Below are 22,153 nucleotides of genomic sequence, written 5' to 3'. Positions count from 1 at the left end.
AGCCCACTATTTTCAGGATTTCTCTGGATATTTTCTCGACCGAATAGCCCCCTAATTGCAACTGCGGGCTGATGAGGATGCAAATTAGCTGGCTGCTTTGAACAGGCTAGTTAAAATAGCGTAAACTTTATACTTTAGTCTGATGACGACAGGCCTGAACAGGCTTGATTCTAAGCTTGCTGTGTCATAGTAACCATAGAGATGGCTGATTCAACCACTGTATAATTGATCTTTTATTAGGCCCTTGCATCTTAGAGATGATAACTCCCTATGTACAGAGCAAGTTGAGACATTGCACTGTTATTTTATAGATAATGTATATTGATATTGTGCATTATGAAAGATGAAAAGTTAAGGTGCCCCCCTCTCTCTCTCTGTAGTTACTAGCTTGCAGGGTTCCAAAAATGCAAATGAGTTTATCTGTCAGCCAATCAAAACAGAGGAAATATATTTTCAGATCGAACAATTTGCAAGCTTGCAAGCTCGCAACAAGCTTGCTGCAAGCTTACAGGCAAGCTTGCAAAAAGCTCGCAGGCAAGCTTGCAAGCTTGCAGATTCTTAGACCTGAAAATATATATCCTCTGTTTTGATTGGCTGACAGATAAACTCATTTGCATTTTTGGAACCCTGCAAGCTAGTAACGAGCTTGAAACAAGCTCGCAGATCAAGCTTGCACCAATTTTCATAAGGGCTCTCCCCTCTCTCTCTCTGTAGTTGAGACAAAACCAATTGTGAAATCAAATAGTATGGAATAAACTTATTTTTCTTTCCTACTAAATTCATTTTGTCCTCCAGTTCAAATGACTATATGGTAGAAATTCCATTGGCCAGAAAATGGCATGAAACATTGATAAATTGCTTGTTTATGGTGGTTCTTACGTTGTTAGTGTTGATTAAGTTCCAAACGTTAACGACAAGGTTACAGTGTACATGTATGTTGCATTTGTTTATGCATGTTATAAAAATGGGATCTGGACTGAGCCAGAAAACGGTAGAGGAGTGTCCATGCCCTAGACTTTGACTCCTATCACCTTTCTCTTTATCTCTTGATGTTTTTGTTTTCACAGTGACTCTTGTGCACACACAGGACCGTTCCTCCAGCCTGTACTATCTGTACATGGTTAAGACTCGATAACGTTTATTTGCAGAACATTTTGAGTGACTGGATTATGTATTAATCAGGTGTTTGCGAAAAGGAATAGGGCGATCTTGTAGTAACTGCTTGTGAAAAGGAGTAAGGAAACTGAAAGCATGATATGTCTCAGTTACAGTACTATACTTGTAGTGCAGGTGAATTGGTGTTTATCTGATATGTTGACACAAGGAACAGCTTTATAATACCGGCCTATAAACACTCTGAATGGTCGTACATTGTAGAATCAGCTACAGGTACTGCATTTACTGGTGTAGGTCAAGTCTATATTCTTCCTTTACTCTAGTACAAAGAAATTCTTCTGCATGACACAATGTACCTGTTCATAATAATTTTGCTTTGTTTTTCTTCTTCATTGTTTGTGATGCTTCCTTTTATTTTTTTAAATATTTTTAAAATATCTCTAAAAAAATATTGATTTTGAATAAGAAGGGGGTTAGGACAATATTTCATGTACACTGTAGGCCTACACAAATATATACAATTACCTAGTAGTGTTATCTAGCAATTGAAAAGGGGACCAGATCTGTCACTCATGCTATTTATATCTCACACCTTTTATCACCTTTTATCAGTACATGTGTAGGTCAAGGGCTGCTTACAATCCTACTTTTTATTTAATTTATATTGTATGATGTCATTCCGTACAATGAAAAGAAACCATTTCAAAGCAAACAATGGTCAAACTTGAAGTCCCTGGAGCTGGCTGGACGAACCTCATTAGTAAGCCTCATTAGCTCCAAGCAGATACCAAACCGATACTGATGTTTTTTTTCTCTTTCTGTCCAACTCTTTGAGAAAGGCCCATGCAAACTCAGGATGCAGAGAATCAATAGAACTGGCGACAGTAACGGATCTTTTCCTTTTGGCACTTTACTAGTCTCAACTCCAGACTAACAGTGGTAATGGAATTATCCCCATCGTGTACTCTGATTGACCTGTGCACAATGTACATCCTGTTTTGTTATTAAGTGAGTACTTGACCTGAAGTTGTGTTTTTCAAACATACATGTACATGTATGTAGAGTAATCCTGTATTTGCTCTGGTGACAATTGCTCCGGGCTTTATTTTGCCAGGAAAATAGGTTAGGATTAAGGTTGAGATTGGGGTTTGGAGTCTAAGGTTGAGATTCAGGGGTAGGGTTAGGTATACATGCAGATGTATAGTGTTGGGTCCGGGTTCTATGGCAGGATTATCAGTTTCTGCAGGAAGTAACTGCAGAGAAATTGTCACAGGAACACATGTCCTACAACCATATTGACACCTATGCTTGACATTTACTTACAAGTAACAAACTTAGGAATATGGTTAAATAATAATGATAAATCCATAAACAGTGACCTGTGTTCAAGTGGTCCCTCTTTGAGACGGGTTTAATCAAATATGATCCTGGCACTAAAGAAATATTGTGCCTTGAGGTAGTTAAGCACTTATCCTGCATAAATGCGCGCATAAATATGCCACGTGGAAATGTGTTTCTCCAGAGGCAGTATGGAGTATTAAGCGTGTTTGACATTTCATACACTTGTACATGCATTTGAATATAAGAAGCGTTGAATCACATCCTCCGGAAAGTCTACAATGAGAACTGACAGTTAAAATACATGAGCGAGGAATCCAATAGAATCATGCCGTGAACAGCTTTGTTAGATAAAAGGCCTCTGATAGCTTCAGTGTATTAGTGGTTGAAAGCGTAGAACTTGCTCAAAGCGGTTCATAGAATGCATTTTATTGATTACCTATGCCTGTATTGTTCAATCGCCTTAAGTCATTCTGTCCCGCCATTCGAGTTGGGTCACTGTCCCCCTTTTCTGTCATTGTACCCCCCCCCCTTTCTACAGGTCAACTGTAGGTCAATGTTACTGGCTGAAAAAATTGTTTAGGGATCACTTACGTGTAAATTGCTTTTCAAAGGAAGCAATAGTATCCTAGGCCCTAGGGTGCCTTTTATAAAGTGTTTGATAATCTCAAGAAGAAAACGTTGCACATAGGTACTGCAAACTGATCTCGAAGTCTGACACGTACAGTCTGTATCATACCATGGATATGCTACCAACCATACATGTACCGGTATATCCCTGCACAAACCATATGTTCATGTACAGAGTATGCACTACCTGTACCGGTATGCACATTTACTAGCCGACTGCATCAGTGCAAATTAAGAGGGACGTGGTACACAAGTACACAAATAACTCAGATTCAAATTTTGGCGGACCCTAGTCCTCGCACCACGAGGAGAGAGAGAAATAAAGGAACACACTAATTACCAGCCTTTGTCTTCACACGCAGGCCCTTTGAATCACCCAACCCCAAAGACCACAGTCAATTCGCACTTCCTATCCAATGTTGATCAACGAAGAGCCTGTGCCAGGAGTCTAAGCCCTGCTAATTCCCTCCTATTCATTTTGCGCCATCCATCGGAGTACTATGCATACTACTAATGCCATTCATTACATTTGAAAAGCCTTAGCATTGAACTTTGAGCGAGACTGTTGGTATACTGTCTGTAGTCGAGTCTCTTTGCATTACAGGCAGCGCTGTTGAGCCAAACCTCCCCTCCCTTCTTTCGATCGTTCTCTCTGGAATTTATCTTGTTGGAATATATATATTCACCCAGGCTGCATTGTGTAATGTATTTCTAGCCCAAGGTCGATGCAACAGGAGTGGATATTATCATATTAATTTCAGGTATGTAACTACATGAACCAGTGGAGCCTGAGATCATATATCTTCAGGAGTGTGTTTTATGGGGGTATGTGTTGTGTGATTTATCGGCCATGCTATGCTGACAGAAAACTATCTTTGTAACCTTGCCACATAGCATCACGCTCTTCTCTCTCGTAGTGCGGTGACTATTATGCATGCAGCAGCCATCGTTGTTTAAATCTGGAATAGGATTTGGCATGCACAGTATGTTTCTGGCTCTATTGAATGGTCATCTTTAAATCACAAGATAACTGTGAAAATTGTCAGATTCAGACAAAAAGGTATGTTTACACTGGAGGATAGACCAGTACAAAGTCGTGATTGATGAAGAACAAAAAATATTCCCTTATTGATGCATGTGGTAAATGCTTTATTCGTATGACACAAAATAAGAGAATTATAGCAATCTATTTTTAAATTGTAATAGTGTAATGATGCATGGATATTGTTACATGGGCCTGATGGAGAAAGTCATACAATGTACCTGCTATTCTTCTTTATTTAAATACATGTGGTTAATTTAAGCGTGGTATTGTTCAAAGTGATTTATTAGATGTTGAGGTTGGAAAACTGATTGCCTTAATCTAAATCTCCATTTCTCATTACAATTGTGGAATAAAACAAGTAGAAATTTATGAAAAAAGGAAAGGAAAAGAATCTTAACCAGTCATAATTTGGAAGACTGCAAGTGATGTTGTCACGCAAACTGTTATGCATTACATTATTGAATATTATTGTTGCAGTTACATGTACATTATATGCAATTTTTAAGTCGCAAATTGTCAATTGGACTTTTATCTTGGAAGACGACTGGGAGATCTACAGAATTACATGTACCTCACTCCCGTATATCGATGATGATGATGATGAATTGCAGCTCATTCTTAGCAGTTTGAAATTCTGGAGGACATTTAAATACCCACTCTTTCATCAGAAGTATGGAAATAGTGGAATCGTGACCACACGTCTGTGGCTGAATGCTCTTTCCAAGGGCACCGTCTGCTATGAAAGACATGCTCTTTGTCATCCATGCTAGGTGTGATACGTGTATGGATGAAATAGCTGGGTTCACACAATATTTTAAGTTGTATTAAGTTTAATCTGTGAAGATTTGTTAGTGTGAACAGAAAGCATGTCTGTGGCTGAATGCTCTTTCCAAGGGCACCGTCTGCTATGAAAGACATGCTCTTTATCATCCATGCTAGTTGTGATACATGTAGGGATGAAACAGCTGGGTTCACTCTACATATTAGTTCTATAAAATTTAATTTGTGAAGATTTGTAAGTGTGAGCAGGAAACATGTATTAGTAAGATACCTGGGTGATTACTCAGGTGTTTGTATGTACAGTGCGTCCCAGAAAAAACGAAACCGAGAAGTATCGATGTTTTATCATAACTTAATCACAACCATAATTAATGAATGATACATATTTGGAAAGCTTAGTCTCCTCTTTTAGTTGATGCTATTCACGTGATGCATATTTCACGCATGAGTGATTAAAAGCAATTTGAAGGAAGGAAACCAAAAAGTAATTTGGCGGTCGGTATCTGAATTTCAAAGAAAAATTCATATTTTTAGAAAGTTCATTTTCTGCTCTTTCATATGATACCTTTTCTGGGACGCACTGTACAGTAGACACAGAATGTTGAAAGTTCAGGCTGGGAAATATGCTGCAGCTGATCATGCAAACTTTCAAAATATTCTAATAGTAACAAGTCCCTTGCCCTTCATGAGCATGATATACAATATTTTTCTTTGATAGTTACTAGACAAGAATTTTTATGACCTGAAACCTTTGCAACATGTGTGTGTTAGCGTGTGTCAGCCATAACATGTATGGAGGCAAGAAAGTTTTGTGGATTGCTTAAATACATAGTTTCATGATCGTATGATAGTGAATTTAATCATGGTGTGAATACTTTTGCGAACCTTTACCACTCACAAAATTTGAAAAAGTTCTATGCTCGCAAAATTTCAAATTACACATCACCTACAAGAAAATGAAGTTCTTGAAGATTTGTATTATAAAACGACAGCATCTTCAATGAGAACACAACTATCTAGTCTAGTCTGCACACATGCCGTGCGCTCCTTCAGTTCCATTGAAGCTCTTTATCGGCCCCATTCATGGAACGAAGCAGCTTGGAGAGCGAATGTGGTCGGTATTGATCGGGAATCCTTTGTGGTGATTGAGGGCTAAGCTGTTGATGACCTTGAACATGTGCGGAGATGCAGACAACATTGATTGCAATGGCGGGAGATAAAGCCTTCATGTTTGTTTTTCACCATTCTGTGATGCTGTGTAAGATTTGTGTGTACTGTATGCGTGCGGCGATGAAAAATCATTTCAGCTATGAAATCAACAGATGATTATTATAGAATATTAAGGATGAGGGGAAAATCATATAAAACTTACTTCACAAAGTGTTCTCATCAGTACATTAGCTAGCATAATATATATTTATTTTGATTATAAATTCATCTTGAATTGTTACAAACTGTCTGTGTGATCTACACATCCTTTTTTTTTTTGTCTTGCTAAATTTTTGTTACATGAGGTTTTTCGTTATATTGTGTGTTTTACTGTTGGCTGTGTGACTGACCACAATTCTCGCTACCCTAAATAGGTACGAAAATCTCGAAATTCGCGAGACGAGGTAATTTTCACTCTCTCGGGTCGTCACTACAACTTCCGGTATAGAGTCCCATCCCGCTGGCGCTAGCGCCTGTGTTCTCCAATGAGACCAAAATTATTCCAGAAAAAGTATTTGGGATAGCCTTTGGCATAACCATCTGGATCAATCTGCTCCTTATCGAAATGTCTCGAACAAAGCCGCGATTTTTTGGTCAAATTCACTTTGTCCTTGCGGCGAATCAAGCGCAGCCATGTCGCTCGTGTTCCAGCTTCGGTGGGAAATTTCACCCAAGTCACGGCCTTCATCCACCCCCATTTTTCAGGGTTCTTACGCTTGGAATCATGAGCCCAGCACTGTGCAGCCTCACAAAAGAAAACCATCGTCACTGATGTCAAAAGACGCAAAAAACAACGAATGAAATGTTCAAATAAACGTTGAAATATTTGCGAAAAAAAACCAAGACCGAGCAGACGACATATTCGGTGCATACACGTTGTGTGGCGACGGCGTTTTACGTTTGCGCTATCGCGCCTAGTAATATAGCGCCTGCACAGGAAGCTGTAATGTCGACAAGCTATCCCATAATGCAATGCGCGTTTTCAGGATTTTCCCCGGATCTCGGCAGAATCGCTATTTGGGGTAGCGAGAATTGACAGGACGATGAGGCCAGTCTTGAATGGGATGATTACATCTGAACATTTCTGATGGATGGTTCTGAATCCATGTCGGTCGAGACACCAGAGCTTGTATTCCTTGTGTGTTTTCGTCACAAGACTGACAGGGGACGAGGGGGGTGATGAGAGATATTTGTAGGTTGACGTGCATACCGGGTACATGTATTTACCTGGCGAAAGGAGATACTGGTCAGACGCGAAGGTACGAGGAGTATATACTGTACATGTAGTGACCAGTCTGTCGGTCGTTGGATTGCATTTCAGTATCTGTCTACATAAGAATTGGAGTCAGAGTAAAGTGCACGGCTCGCTGCACGGTCTCTACCTGTTGGCCTGGATCAGGGCTTTGATTTGTCAAACTTTGAATTGTGAAATGGAAAAATGAACTGATTGACAGACTACTTTCATACTGGCTACTTGATAATGCATAATTCTGAGAGAATTGGACTTGCCTGTAGTTTTTCTTTTCTTGTATTTCATTGTGCACTGAAGCCAGTGTAATGTTGATTGTAGATGGTAGACCAGCATACTGCCTAATGTTTAGTCTTCTCTGTTTGAAAGCATGATGAGGCTTGATGAAATTGAACATTATTGAAACTAATGGAAATGCATCCAGTATTTTCTTTAGAACAGCTCAATATTTCAGTCTCTGTCATGAAATTTATGTCTCCTAGTCCTTGGTACTTTTTGTGTCTTCTTATACAAATCAAAATTAGTGATGTTAGAAAAACAACACAGAACTACACATTCCATTCGTATGCTCTGCTACAATACCACCAAGCAGTGCAGAGATGTTGTTTGGGCATTGAAATCTGTTTGCAAACTAACTTTATCAACTTGATTTAATGGCAAGATCAAACACAGGGTATGTTTGCCCTGGTTTATAAGCTCTTGTCAGATAATGGCTAATCTTGATAGGGGATGATCCTAGGAAATGAAAAGAATTAAAACAAGATTTTGTTGAGATGGAGCTCTCCTACTGTCAAGAAATCAAAAATCTGAAATCTGAAAGTACATGTATACACTTTCAAGATTAAGTTGGAGTTCTTGTCATGTGATTGCAATATTGCATTGTGAAAACATATATGTGGAAGGGATTGTAAAAGGCAGATCATGTAACCAGATAAGTATTTGTGTATACTGTGAGGTTTTTGGAATCATCAAAAATGATAAGAAATTGGCCCAGTTTTGCTTTAGGTCACATGTAATGTTAATGAGACTGTATATAGAAATGTGTAGAAGGGACTACATAAACATGTGGCATGAAGGTTGTGCAGGTCCACAACCGTTAGTTATAAATTGTCATATTTCTATAAATATTAGGCTGTTTGAAGAGCCATTCTTTTCTGGGGACATTTTCTCTATGATACTCTTCCACACTATTAAACATAAAAATTATTAAAAATGCTCCCAAATTATTTTTCATCTTTCCCATAAATCAACCTTCAATTCAATGCTTGTACTTGGCACTCCCATATGAATATTGCTTATTTTTTATTAGCCATTTTCCTTTCTTTTCCCTAATTTAGAGTTGTCCTTTTTATAGGTCTCACCAGATCATTGTGAAAATTCATTAATGTAGTGGTTAGATTTGCTCATAAAAATGTTTTGTAGTTGTAATTTTAATGAGCCTCCATTTTAATTTGAATGGCAATATGTTTCTGTCTTATTGAAAGCTATACCTCTTGGTATAATTGAATTCAATTTTATTAGAAACTTTCCAATATTGAGAAAACATGTGCAGTGTTTTAAATGAGGTAAATTAAACGCCACTGTAGCAGTATACAGCGCATGCCCTTGCCCTTCAATCGGAGTAGCATGCATGCTGCACCCTTTTTGTGTTCAGTACTTGTATGGAGGTTTGTCTGATTTGGGTGCTTTCATACAAAGTTGATAATTGTATACTCATATACACAATTCAAGGTTACAAATACATGTGCCTTGAAGAGCTTTTGTGGAGCGTTTTCTTTGTGTTCTCATTTTTTTCCATGGGCATGAAACTACAAAAAATAATTTGTAATAATGTTCTTGCATTGACCCAGTGTATGATGTGTGGACAAAATGACAGGTGGGTGTACATGCTTTTTTAAATGTGGAAACATCAGAGCAGTTCCTTATTTCACCATTACGATTTTCTCTGATGGAAGTATGGTATTGGTAAAGTGAAAATGACAGGTGTTTTACTATAGTAATGGTGGTGATGATGATGATGATGATATATGATAATGATATATGATGATGATGATGATGCTGGCGAATCGGTGATGGTGATGGTCATGATGATGAAAGTAAGAATGATGAGGATGGTAATGATTGTAGTTATGGAAACTAATATGATATTATGATGGTGATGTGGAGAATGTTCGTGGCGATGTCAACTTTTGCGATTTTCGGGTGTGACTGTGAAGACAGCTAGTAGGCTTACATACATGTATGATGGACTTACGGGTTTCTACAAATGATGGAACTAAGATTCCTAAAATGTAGCTTATAATATCTTGGTGACATAAATAACTCACCTTACAAACGTGCAGACACACATCCAGCAGGATGGCAGACCCGTAATCAAAATTATTACATTTATTAAATATTCACATTATAAAACAAATTAATTTCTTTCTTGTTTTCACAGGTTGGTAGATAACTGGTAGACAGACACACCCCACACACACACACAAACACACAGACACATCCAAGATGGCCGACACGTTACCCAACGAGCTGGAGGAAGCTCCTCAGAGTCCCGCCATGAACGGCAAGTCGTCCGGGAAACACCGTGAGATCGACAACCTGGACTTGGACGATCCAGAGGTCCAAAAGGACATGCAGAGACCGGCACACATCAAGAACGACATCAAAGAGATGGACCGTAACAAGCGAGTCTCGCTCATTCTAAACAGCGAAGCTTTCAGAGAAGAACTAGAAGCCATCATCGACAGTCAACTAAAGGTAAGACTCGCTTGCCAATTCACGCCCGGCCCAAGGGAGAAAATGTTATTTGCATGCTTGTATTTTCATGTTGCTGTATTTAAACCAATATAATCATTTAAGTTATATAATTTTCACCAAAATTTGTGATCACCAGCACCTTATTTTTTAATGTCAGATTTGCATACTGATGATATTCAAATCTATCATGGGATTTAGTTTATATTTGATTGTTCTTGAAGGTTTACAGTCATTTCCTCTCTTCAATAGTAGAACATAATGTATTTAGGGCATTGGCCTACATGTATTCATGTATGTCACTTTACAAGTCCCCCTCCCCCCTAAAAAGAAATGTTTTTGTTGAAAAGGGAGTAAAATAGTGGTAATCTTGAGCTAGAGTGTTAAACATACAATACAAATTGCGAGAGGAAACGTTGCCTCTCCACCGAAGACATGTAGGCACTTCCTATGTATACGTTCCAACTTATTTGATAGAATAAGTAGTGTAGCATTCATAAGACCATTATTACATTGTATAGCATGGTTACACATTTAATAACCAGCCTGAAAATTCATACAGAATTGATTCAATATGTGCACAGTCCGCTCGTTATATTTACCCTCCAGCCCACTCATATTCAAATTCTGAGACAGGTAAACCTGTGAAGTGTAATGATAGATCAAAGTCTGAAAACCTATTCAGGAAACAGCTACATATCTTTCTCCAGACAATACCTTCCCATTTCAGTATCAAATTGATTTATGAACCCAGTAAATACTAGCACCATCTTGAAGTCTAAAAGTCATACTCTCCCAGTATTTTGTTCATAAAAATAAAATTAAAAATTATCGTAGCAATGATACAAGGTTATATTCATTACTACCAAGCAGTCTGCAAATGAGGTTGAATACATTGACAAGAACAGAGAGATACTCATGGCTAGGGAAATTCTATCTAATAACTGTACTTAAAAACAGAGGGACTGTTTCATCTAGTGAAGGAAAGGAGGGGGGGGTACAGAAGGGTTCAAGATCAAGATAAATACCAAGCAGATGGGGTAAGGTTACATCTCTTCAGATTTTATTTACGACATCTGCAATCTATCTTATATTCTGCTTTAATAGAGCCAGAAAGGCATAAACTAATGGTCTTTCGCTTCTAGTCAACGTCTTTCTGGTTACACTTGGTTTTTCGGCCTCCAGATGCATATGAGAAAGATAATATGCGAAGAGATGTTGATATCCAGTCTGTCTATGCTCATTATGATCAGTGAGTGGCCCGAGTGACTCGTATGGCGCCATTGAAATTAATGATTTGGAGCAAATAGAAGGAGATTCGAGAGACAAAGTCCTGACATTTAGAGGGGAAAAAATACGCTGGAATGATGATTGTAGAGCTCTGAATTGGTGTATTATGGAACTGTTAATATAATGTCCTATTTCAGTATTTTGAAATTTGCATATATGGAAAGAAAGACAATGGAGTGTAACCGTATAAATATTGTGCACTTTTTTGGTTTGTTGCATTTCTCAGCAAAACAATAGCAGGGTGATTAAGTATTTACTGCAATCATAGATTGTATTCCATAAAGAGTTTCATATTATCCTATTTTATTGCTTTCAAAACAAAATTCCTGATGGTTGTTTTGACTTCCAAAGTACATTTACATGTCGGTTGGCATTCTTACATGGCATATGATCCCACATAAGACTTACAAATAAAAGGATTTTGAATGGTCTGCAATGTCAGTAGTAGATGTAGATTTGAATAAGTAATTTTGTAAAGGCTCGTTGAATAAGTATTTTTTACTTGCATACATGCACACATACATAATAAACAAAATAATTTACGATAACATTCTCAAATAGCATTAGCGGAAACTTTCTTTGTCCATTCTTCAAAGTTATGAAACTTACTGGTTGTCCTTAACCCGCACGTATTATGAGATATTTCCTGTCCCTATCCAAACTATTACAAATATTTTCCTGTCCGTTGATATGCCATACCTGTACACAGACAGTTGTAAAGGAAACTGAAGGTTACCAGGGAGTTTCGTAATTTCCCCTTGCTTCACCTCACAGGCATCCCTAGCCGGACTATTAAACCTGACTATTAAACCGGACATTAAATCCTGTGAAGGTGGCTTCAGGATATGTCCAATTTATCGGTGTATTTTTCAGATTTCCACAACATCCTGATAGCATTAGCAGCTATTTGTTGTGATCTGATACAAATTTTTGATAATGGTTTTCTGGAGTAGAAAGTATGGGTTCTGAGCAGTTGTGTCTCAATGATGTGCTGTAGACTTGACCTTACAGACATCCCTGGTCGGACTAGCCGGACATCAGATACTGCGAAGGTGGCTTCAGGATAACCCTGTAAGTTGGGGCTCTGATCGGATCGGAAGATCGGAGCGACACCCTCGCACCTTTGATCGGTATCGGATCGGAAGAGCGACAAAAAAAATCGGCCGATTTTTTTTTTTTTTTTTTTTTTTTTTTTTTTTTTTTTTTTTAATGATGAAAATTTTCAAGTTTTTGGCTATCAAATGCTTAAAAAAACTTCATGGCTGGGATTATTTTGTCATTTAGAGTTGATGTAGACCATGTTTGTTGATATTTTGTGCCTTTTCATGACTTTGAAATTAATAATGTTGGTCTAAGAGCAGAGGCAAAACATGCGGGCCGCCATCTTGGATTATCAATGTAGGATAGGTATTTTTTTTTTTTTTAATGCCGAAAATTTTCAAGTTTTTGGCTATCAAATGCTTAAAAAAATTCATGGCTTGGATTATTTTGTCATTTAGAGTTGTTGTAGACCAGGTTTGTTGATATTTAGTACCTTTTCATGACTTTGAAATTAATAATTATTCGTCTAAGAGCAGAGGCAAAACATGTGGGCCGCCATCTTGGATTATAATGCATACCTACATTATAATCCAAGATCCAATCGCATGTTTTGCCTCTGCTCTTAGACCAATAATTATTAATTTCAGAGTCATGAAAAGGCACAAAATATCAACAAACATGGTCTACAACAACTCTAAATGACAAAATAATCCCAGCCATGAATTTTTTTTGAGCATTTGATAGCCAAAAACTTGAAAATTTTCGTCATTAAAAAAATAAAAAAAATACCTAGTCTACATTATAATCCAAGATGGCGGCCCGCATGTTTTGCCTCTGCTTTTAGACCAACATTATTAAATTCAAAGTCATGAAAAGGCACTAAATATCAACAAACATGGTCTACAACAACTCCAAATGACAAAATAATCCCAGCTATGAATTTTTTAAGAGCATTTGATAGCCAAAAACTTGAAAATTTTCGGCATTAAAAAAAAAAAAAAAAAAAAAAAAAAAAAAAATTCTGCCGATTTTTTTCCGATCTTTTTAATTGATCGGCGATCAGAAATTATTATCCGATCACCCCTGATCGGATCGGTATCGGCGGCCGATCCGATGATCGTTTACAGGGTTACTTCAGGATATGTCTAATTTATCAGTGTATTTGTCTGATTTCCACAACATCCTTGCTAATAGCCATTTGTTGTGAACTAATCTGATAAAAAGATGTGATAATGGTTTTCTGCAGTAGGAAGTGTGTATACCCGTAGGTTCGTAGCAGTCGTGTGACTTGTGTCTCATTTAGTAGTCTTATCAGTTAATTTGATTTGCAGACTAGACAGGTATAGGCATGATAAGGAGGGGGCGTGAGGGTAAGTTATGAAAATTAGGGCAAATACAATGAAAGAATACCTAAATGCATGTTGAAATAGGACCTGTACATTCTTGATAAAAATGAAGCGATTGACAGTGAAGCATTTCTCTTTGTAAGTCAGAAGTTTTCAAAAGCAGTGATGCATATTATATTATAGGCCTACATGTTGTGATACCAAGATAATTAATTTTTGAGATGTAACTTGGTGAAGGTTATAAAGTTTTGGTTACTGTCACAAATCATGTGATTCAATTTCTACATTTGTACACGAAATGCTCTAGGCAAGACTTCTGTTCTGCAAGGGAGATTATTGTCCATTGACCATCTGTCTGCTAGCATTCTATCAAACATAAGAAAGGGACACAATAACAGAAGGACAAATTGGAGACATTTCATTGTGGGATTTCATGGGAAGATAGTCATTTTTGGAGCTTCCCTGGATGTGGGTAAGGGATGACCCTGTGTTCTGTTTGTTGGCTGTTTATCAGACCAGTGAAAACAGAACGCTGTGATTGTCGCTCAGGTGCTAGCTGTGGTGGGAAATACTTGATGAATGAGTCAGACCCGTGGCCAGAGAATATTGTGATTTTAAAGGTGCTAGTCAACATTGAAGGATATAATTCAGTCCAAAGTACAATATGCAGAGAGATAAATAAATAAATAAGTAACATTAATGAAGCAATAAATAAAATAAATTAATGGATAAATAAACTGATCTAACTAAGTAATAAATAAGTAAGTAAAAATACAATTAAAAATCTAGCAAAAAACAAACAAAATAGAAACTACCACCAAATGAAATTTCTCTTTATAATTTGATTTGTAGATAATTGTGGCACATTTTACAGCTTGGATGTTTTCTAATTGCAATGAGGATTGTTTTTTCTCTCCCAACATTGTGGGATATGTTTTTAATCAGGGATGAAGCCTTATGAAATCATCTTGAAAGCTTTGGCCATCAGGGTGTGCACGAGGCTACATTGTAGATCATCTTGAAGGCTTTGGCCTTCACAGTGTGAAAAGGATTAGGTGTCCAATGCTATTTCTGAAATGGAACAGATAATTTATAAGTCTGTACCACAAACACAATCCCTGTAGGCCTACATATAAATGTATGTTTGATGTCTTCATAAGCTACTATTTCCTTCCTAACGATTTCTGAGAAACCATTTTCAAGGGAAACAAAAAATGTGGTCTTTGTAGACAGATGGTCACTAAAGCAGGTTTGACTGTATCAATTGGCATGGAGTCTGTGAACCAGACTACACGTTTATGTTTTGGGTCTGGAGGCCAAGCCTAAAGTCAGTCCTAGGAAGGTGATGATGATTCATGTCGCGGATACCAACATGATCCCATGTCATGTGGCTCCCGAGTGGGTCGTCACTGGTGCATGCCTCATGAATCCAGAACATTACCTACAGGTAGGGACGACTTAGTTTGCAGGTACGAACCCTTGTCAACCTTGTCTGTCATAGTGCGTAACAGAATGTCTGAACTGAGAGACTATCCAGACTGCACAGCCTACTCCACTCCATAGGCCCTATAGCTTCTCTTTATTTGATACAGTGAGAGACTAAAACATATGCTTGGCTCAAGGCTTACTGGAATTGTTTTTAAGTGTTAATTCAGGGTCTGTGCTTGGAGACTACTGACAAATGTGAATTGGATTTGGTCGTTGCCAGAGCGTTGCCAGAGTGCGTGGAAGATATTCATGCAAATTTTCCTTCAGAGTGTCAAATACTACCACATGAATTAAAGAAAGTACATGTATATGTAGGACATAAATTACTCAGAAATATCTGAGGGATGTCTTTAAAAAAAATCTTCCACATGAAATGTCAGAGAAAAAGGGAAGAGGCATGAGAGATTGGAGATTGGGGACCAATGCAGCATCCCTGATGTTGCAGTACATGTATTTAACATACAATGACCCGCATATGCCTTTGGCAGTGACAGAAGCAAGGTTTTCACTACACTGCATGGTGCAAGGATATGCATTATGTTCATAGTGCAGGCAATAATTTTCTTGAGTAGTCGCATCAAGTGTCGTTGGAATATTCATATGTTTGGAGGTCATGGTTTGAGAATACTTTCCAAATACATTCAAGTGACAGCTTTAGTGTCCCTCAATTTTGATTGAAATGTGTCCAGTGTTTTCATTTTAAGAATAGCCAGTGTTTCCTAATTTTTAGAAAATATGAACAACATACTAATTTGCTGCAGTTTTTATCTCTTCCAATAAAAATTATACCTAGGTTTCAGAATATTTTATGCAGGATGATTCAGTCCTCAGCAATCATGAAACAAATATTACATGTTTTTTGTCTGTCGAGGCATGACTCTCGAACCATAACTGTTGATGTTTATAAAGGGTGTCCAGAACCTTATTGAACAATGCATCGCTCAAGAAACGAATGGATTACATAGATATCCTAAACTAACATTGAACTGCTTGATAGTTATACAATGCAGAGGAAATACAAAATATTTAGAAAAATTTGATCCTTCATGGATGGAAAAGTATAATAAGCAAGTGATTAGCAAAATCTTTTGAAAACAATACAGTTTGAACATTTTAGAAGGCTGTTTTTTTTTCTTCATTCGTCTTTGGTCTTTCCAGAATATTTCTAATAGATTGCAAATTGTCTGAGCTCGGAAACAATTCCCCAATCCTTCAGACAAGCAAATTTGTAAATTTAATGATTGCAATATATTTGCACAAATTGGATAATTTGAACACTTGATGTACATGTAGACTTCGGTAGCAAGCAGATGAATTCTGACTATTTTCATTTCTGATTATTTTTAATGCCTGATATTGATTTAGCATTAGCATATTTTATCAAAGCTATATCATGATAGAGTGAAAAATCTTGTCCTTTTTGTTTTTCCTGTAAGTCTGTGCTTCTGTCAGGAAACGTCTTTAGCGGGTTGAGAATAGTCACAATACATCAATTTTCTGGCTTGAATTCTACCTTACCTCCTCAAATGAAAATAGTATGCCAATTATCAACAACCTTTTATTCTATACAATTATTCCCCAGTAACTTTCATATTTCCAGACGAGGTGGTATCAGGTAAGAATTTCTTCCTGCGGCCTCGACATACATAAGGGGCAAGATCTAGGTCACTGGAGGGTATATTCGTCATGGCAACCCAAGATCCCACCAGTGATTGATATAGTTTGGATATTCTATCCTCCAGGTTGCTTCATTGAAGCACTATTTACCCAGAAATAGAGTCAACATGGAAGTGAATAGCTGCGTAAAGTTAGCATTTCCTGCAATTCACAAAGACTGATGGTGGTGTAGGCCGAGTCAGACTAGGGTTTGTGTTCTGCAATAAACACAAATTATACAACCAAGTCATTCCTCAAATATTTTGCTCTCCCGTTCCCCAGAGTGAGCATGAAAGCGCTTGCACAGTGCATGCCAGTGTGGTTTAACTGAATGTGTTTATATACAGTAGTATTTTTATTTTTAGCTTAGTAGTGGTACTAGTAGTGGTGGTTATTTTACCTGACAGCTAAGAAAGCATGTGCTTGTTGGAAATGGAATGAAATTAAAAAGAAGCACATTCATATCAGATTTTAATACATGATAATTTTGTGTGTCTACATGTATATAATAATTGTAATACAGGCCTGAAAGATCAAATAAAGAATTACAAAAAATATATATGAAAATACAAAGACATCAATGCAATTATCTTTTCATCTCCACTTGCTGCAATGCAGGTTTTATCATGTCATCAGTTAGTCATCAGTCAGTTATATAGTATTAGCTGTACAGCTTTGTTTAAAAGAAGATACAGTATAGCCTACATGTTATAGGCCAAGTACCTTATGAAATGCTTGACAATGATGCTCATTATGCAGAGGCCTCGGGGGCATCTAATTAATAAGCCCACTGATAATTTTACACAATGACCTTACTAAGCAAGTAATTGCTGCTTTAATTGTCCACGACTTTGATTTTCCCATTATACTTGATGATGCCTCACTAGATGCAGAATATTCATCAGAGCCTCGGTTAACATTTGATTGCAAAGCCTATTATAAATACCATCCATCTATCCATGATGTTCTGCAGTGTGAGACTTGATTAAACATTGAATAGCCATTTCCGCAAAACATCCCCCCCCCCCTCTCCATCCCCCCTCATCAGAGGCCCATCACATCATCTTTTATCATCTGGCTGATCGTACCCTAGTTTCATGTTCTCATTGAAGAACCAATGTCCCTCTCCTTCTCTACACGTTGTAGCATTGCCCGGTGAAGAAGGCAGCTGCAAAATAAGGGTGTGTCTCTCTACACACTACATCATGCTAGCTGGCTGAGCTGAGAGGCGATGAGATAGAGAGAGAGGGAAAGAGGGAGGTAGACTACAGCCTGTACATGATTGCAGTCTGCCAGAGTGTACGTACTGATGCTGCTATGTATGCATGCAGTGGTACTGGTACGCAAAGCATGATCTGTGTATATTGCATCCTTGGAATGCAATTTTGTGCTCATGGACATGCGGAGAGGTCTCGTGTAGGGAAAACAAACCTTCTTGTAGTGTGGTAGTTTGTAATGTAAGACTCTGTCAAGTGCCTCAATTCTACATTTGTAACAAATAATGTGTTTAATAAATATCTCAGTTTCATAGGAATATTGTTGATGCAACAAATTTAGACATGGGTAATACTTTTCCATCCAAGTATGGATTACCTGTTACATGAAGCCCATGCATTCGGATGTAATATTTTTATCAGCAAGTACAAGCCATTAGGATATTATGATAAGAAATATCATAACAGAAAGGGCAGGATAATGTTGACCGATAATGAATTAGAATTTATTACGTATCCTGTAGAATGTGCTGTGTGAAGTTCTTTTCTTCTTTTTCATCTCAACATATGAAATGAGGCCATTCTGCGATTCGTATTTCAATACTCCCATGCATTCATTATAGTGTACCTCTATAGACTGAAGGTGGTACATACCAGTATATGTAATAGTTTGTAAAATGTATAACATGCAACAAATATTTTAATGAAATAAAAGACACAAGATAAAAGGAAGGCTAAAATCTCAGACTAATTATCAGCTAGAGTCACTTGCTAATATTCTCTTTTTGCTAAAGGCCGTCTCTCCTTACTTACCTTTGCTCGACCCATAACCCAGTAATTCGCATGCCCTAACAGCAGCATTCCCTAACAGCAGCATTCCAGCCGTGATCATGAACTTACCCCTCTGAAATTACCCCTCTGAAATTACCTGTGCTCAGTGTACCAAGCTTGAGTCAAGTGCACTTGATTGGGAAGAGGATTATGTTGGGGGGGGGGGGGGGGGGGGAGTCTAAGACAAAATCTGAACTGTCAAAGTCAAAAGATGGTCCTGTACATGTTTGTTTTTCTTATAACCTGGTAAATTACTTTACCCTACCAGCAGCATTCCAGCCGTGATCATGAACTTGCCCTCTGAAATTACTTGTGCTCAGTGCACCAAGCTCAAGTCAAGTGCAATGATGAGGAGGATGGGGAGTTGGTGTGTGAGGGGGAGGGGGGTATTACATGTACTTGTCAATGCTTGGAGACGGTTTTGCACTTCATGTACATTACTTGGTAAATCATTGACTATACCCTACCGGTAGCATGCCAACCATGATCCAGAATTTTCCCTCTGAAATAGACGGTGCTTAGGTGGTCCAAGCATGTGTCAAGTGCTTTCGGATGCGAGGAGGAGAAGAAGGGAGGGGGTGGGATGAGGGATGTCGAACATGACTCCATCAAGGTCAGGAGATAGTCGCATGCAGCTGAAATATAAGTGGGAAGATTCGACCTTGACTTTCCGCTGTGTATTTTATTCATTATTCAAGCGAGTCTGTCTGCCCTCATATTATTACATGAGCTGCCAGAACGGTAGGAGGGTGATCGTACAAAAGTCATCACAAAGTGACTCAATGCAAACTATATGTTTAGAAAATACATTGTACCTAAAGCCCATGTGTAAATAGCATGATATTTGTTCATATCTCAGACTATGTAAATGGTTAAAATCGGTGTAGGCTGGAAATTCACATTTCTCCATGTATGATTCTTATTATGTCTAAACATTCTTGAAGTAAATATGGAAGTTGTATGTCACGTTTCCCATAAATACATCTGATCTTCAGTTTCACTGTAAAATAATAGCACTTCAGTAATTACTCCTGGAATGTGTCAAAATAAGTACATCATAAAAAGTTTTACAATCAGCAACTATGTACCCAGTGAAAGTGATACTAAAAGTTGGTGATTTATGTTCTTATAAACATTTTTTGCCCAGACTGTTTGACATCATTAGGCCTGTTTTCATCAGCTCAAGTTTGCCAAATAGCCAGAGTAAAATTTACAGCTCGGGTAAAATCTTAAATCTGCGCGCGTTGATCGTACAGTCGGTCTCTGAAGTGGGCATGCCCCAATCTCAGGTTTACTTTCCAAGCTAGTTTGAAATGAACATATCAGTCTGGTGAAGACGCAATTTCGAGCTTTAGGAGAATATCCAGAGTCTGAAAATAGCAGGTTGTTTGGCAAACTCGAGCTGATGAAGACAGGCCTAATGCCTCCAAAAAGAAGGATTTCTAAGTGGGGTACGGATGACAAATACGAGAGATGATAGCTGCCTGGCAGATTGATATTCCAGTGACGAATGTTTAAGAGACCAACTTGGGCATAATAAGGTCATCTTTAAATTAATTACACGGACGATGGCATCATAATTCATCTCCTTTTCATTTGTAGGGCATTTGAACATTTGGGGCACTGATGGCATGGGGGTGGGGGGTGGGGGGAGGGGTGTCCTTTCTTCTCCAAATCAAATCCTCTGCTTTCGGTTGCACTCATTCCTAGTCAACTTCTGTATTATATATATCAAAGCTTTATTTGTCTTTTTGCCCCCCTCACTACAATATTCACCAACACTTGGTTTGCTACAAGGCCCCCTTAAAATGTTGCTGCTGCCTCTGCTTTTGAAGGTGACAAATAGCAGTCTATCCTAAGGGTTTTACCTGCTGAAAAAGAGGTTTATTCATGCAACCATTGGAATACTGGTAGATATTTGTCCTCTTTCTTTATGTCAGTGTGGTTTGGTAACCTACAAATTAGCTTTAACTCCATGACTCATATACTCTCTTGTGATATAGCACCAGTACTCCAAGGGCATGTTTTATCAAAATAGACAAAACAAATCAAAACAGGCACAATTAGATTTTTCTTGTATACCACTCTTTATAAATAATAATAATAAAAAAAGATATCACATAGTAACAAATTCTTGATAATGATTTATGACTTGCATTGTTCATTATCTTGTCTGTTCGGATCCGTAAGACTATTAGCTCAACCTTATATATTTTAACCACAATTCAAAGATAATCCAAACGTGTGTCTTTCGTGCATTTGACATTTATTTTAGATTCTCAATCCCTCAAGTATGGATAATTATTGGTGCAATTTGCCCCTTGAGTGAATAAGAAATTATAAGTAATATATTTAACAATATTGAAATGAGATCCACATGTATTGCAAACTTGTGGTAAATTTGTAGTTTTAATCCATGCAAATAAATACATGGAAGACAAAAATACTGATCAGATTTCAATCCACATTTATTGAATATCATACAGTGTAACAATCCTGCTGTTTGTAGTGAAGGTCCTGGCCACTTCCAAAATCCTACAGGTCTTGCATGCACTTCACTAAAAATAAAATCATCATCCTGCGTGCATAATGCTGGGAAGTTTATACCTCAGGGGGCATAATCCTTGGGGGAGGAATTTTTGAATATTTTTATCTCGGCCATCCTAATCTCGAAGAATATGCAAGGTGTACTGGAGAGGTGATGTGTCACGGTAAATAAGAGAAAGATAATAGTCGGAGCTGATTGAGAATGAGCTGTACTCCAATTTTGTGACTCATTGTCTGACATGGGGCTGAGTCATAGAGTAAGCGGCAAAGTGTAGTGGAGCATAGGGCAGATATTCTCTCATTGCGTCACCATGATCCTACTTGGTATTATTCATATATAAGCTTATGTGTGGACTGTTGTAATAATATCTGCTCTGATTGTAATGTGAATCATCGCCTCTTTAACATAATATTGGTTAAATAAATGCAATATTGTAACCTCATCACAATTTCTTGTAAACACTGACTGAGAAGAAAATACTGATAAAAACACTTTTTAATGTCAGAATATCCTTGTAGCATTTAAAAAGGAAAGTCTATTCTTTTTCACTACCGTAGACGAAATAAAGATGTTTTATTTTTAGCATGAAACATTTTTGAATTTGTTACATCCAGACCT

The 22,153-nt window shown here is 37.7% G+C and overlaps 1 protein-coding gene across 6 annotated transcripts in view; it reads left to right on the top strand.

Moving 5' to 3' along the window:
- The window catches only part of LOC115924095 (gamma-adducin-like), a 74,835-nt gene that overhangs the window by 882 nt on the left and 51,800 nt on the right, over nucleotides 1–22,153 (top strand). For 5 of the 6 annotated variants that reach the window (XM_030985852.1, XM_030985851.1, XM_030985850.1 and 2 more), the window contains exons 1-2: nucleotides 3,744–3,845; nucleotides 9,808–10,124. In XM_030985852.1, the coding sequence (XP_030841712.1) occupies nucleotides 9,873–10,124 (252 nt within the window). In that variant the 5' untranslated portion in view covers nucleotides 3,744–3,845; nucleotides 9,808–9,872. Of the gene's footprint in view, nucleotides 1–3,743; nucleotides 3,846–9,807; nucleotides 10,125–22,153 lie in introns of those variants that run through there. The other variant, XM_030985849.1, reaches the window with a different exon arrangement.

This window comes from Strongylocentrotus purpuratus, unplaced genomic scaffold (assembly GCF_000002235.5).
Source record: "Strongylocentrotus purpuratus isolate Spur 01 unplaced genomic scaffold, Spur_5.0 spur5_scaffold_15, whole genome shotgun sequence".
Taxonomy (NCBI): domain Eukaryota; kingdom Metazoa; phylum Echinodermata; class Echinoidea; order Camarodonta; family Strongylocentrotidae; genus Strongylocentrotus; species Strongylocentrotus purpuratus.
This window is presented reverse-complemented; position numbering and strand designations above follow the sequence as displayed.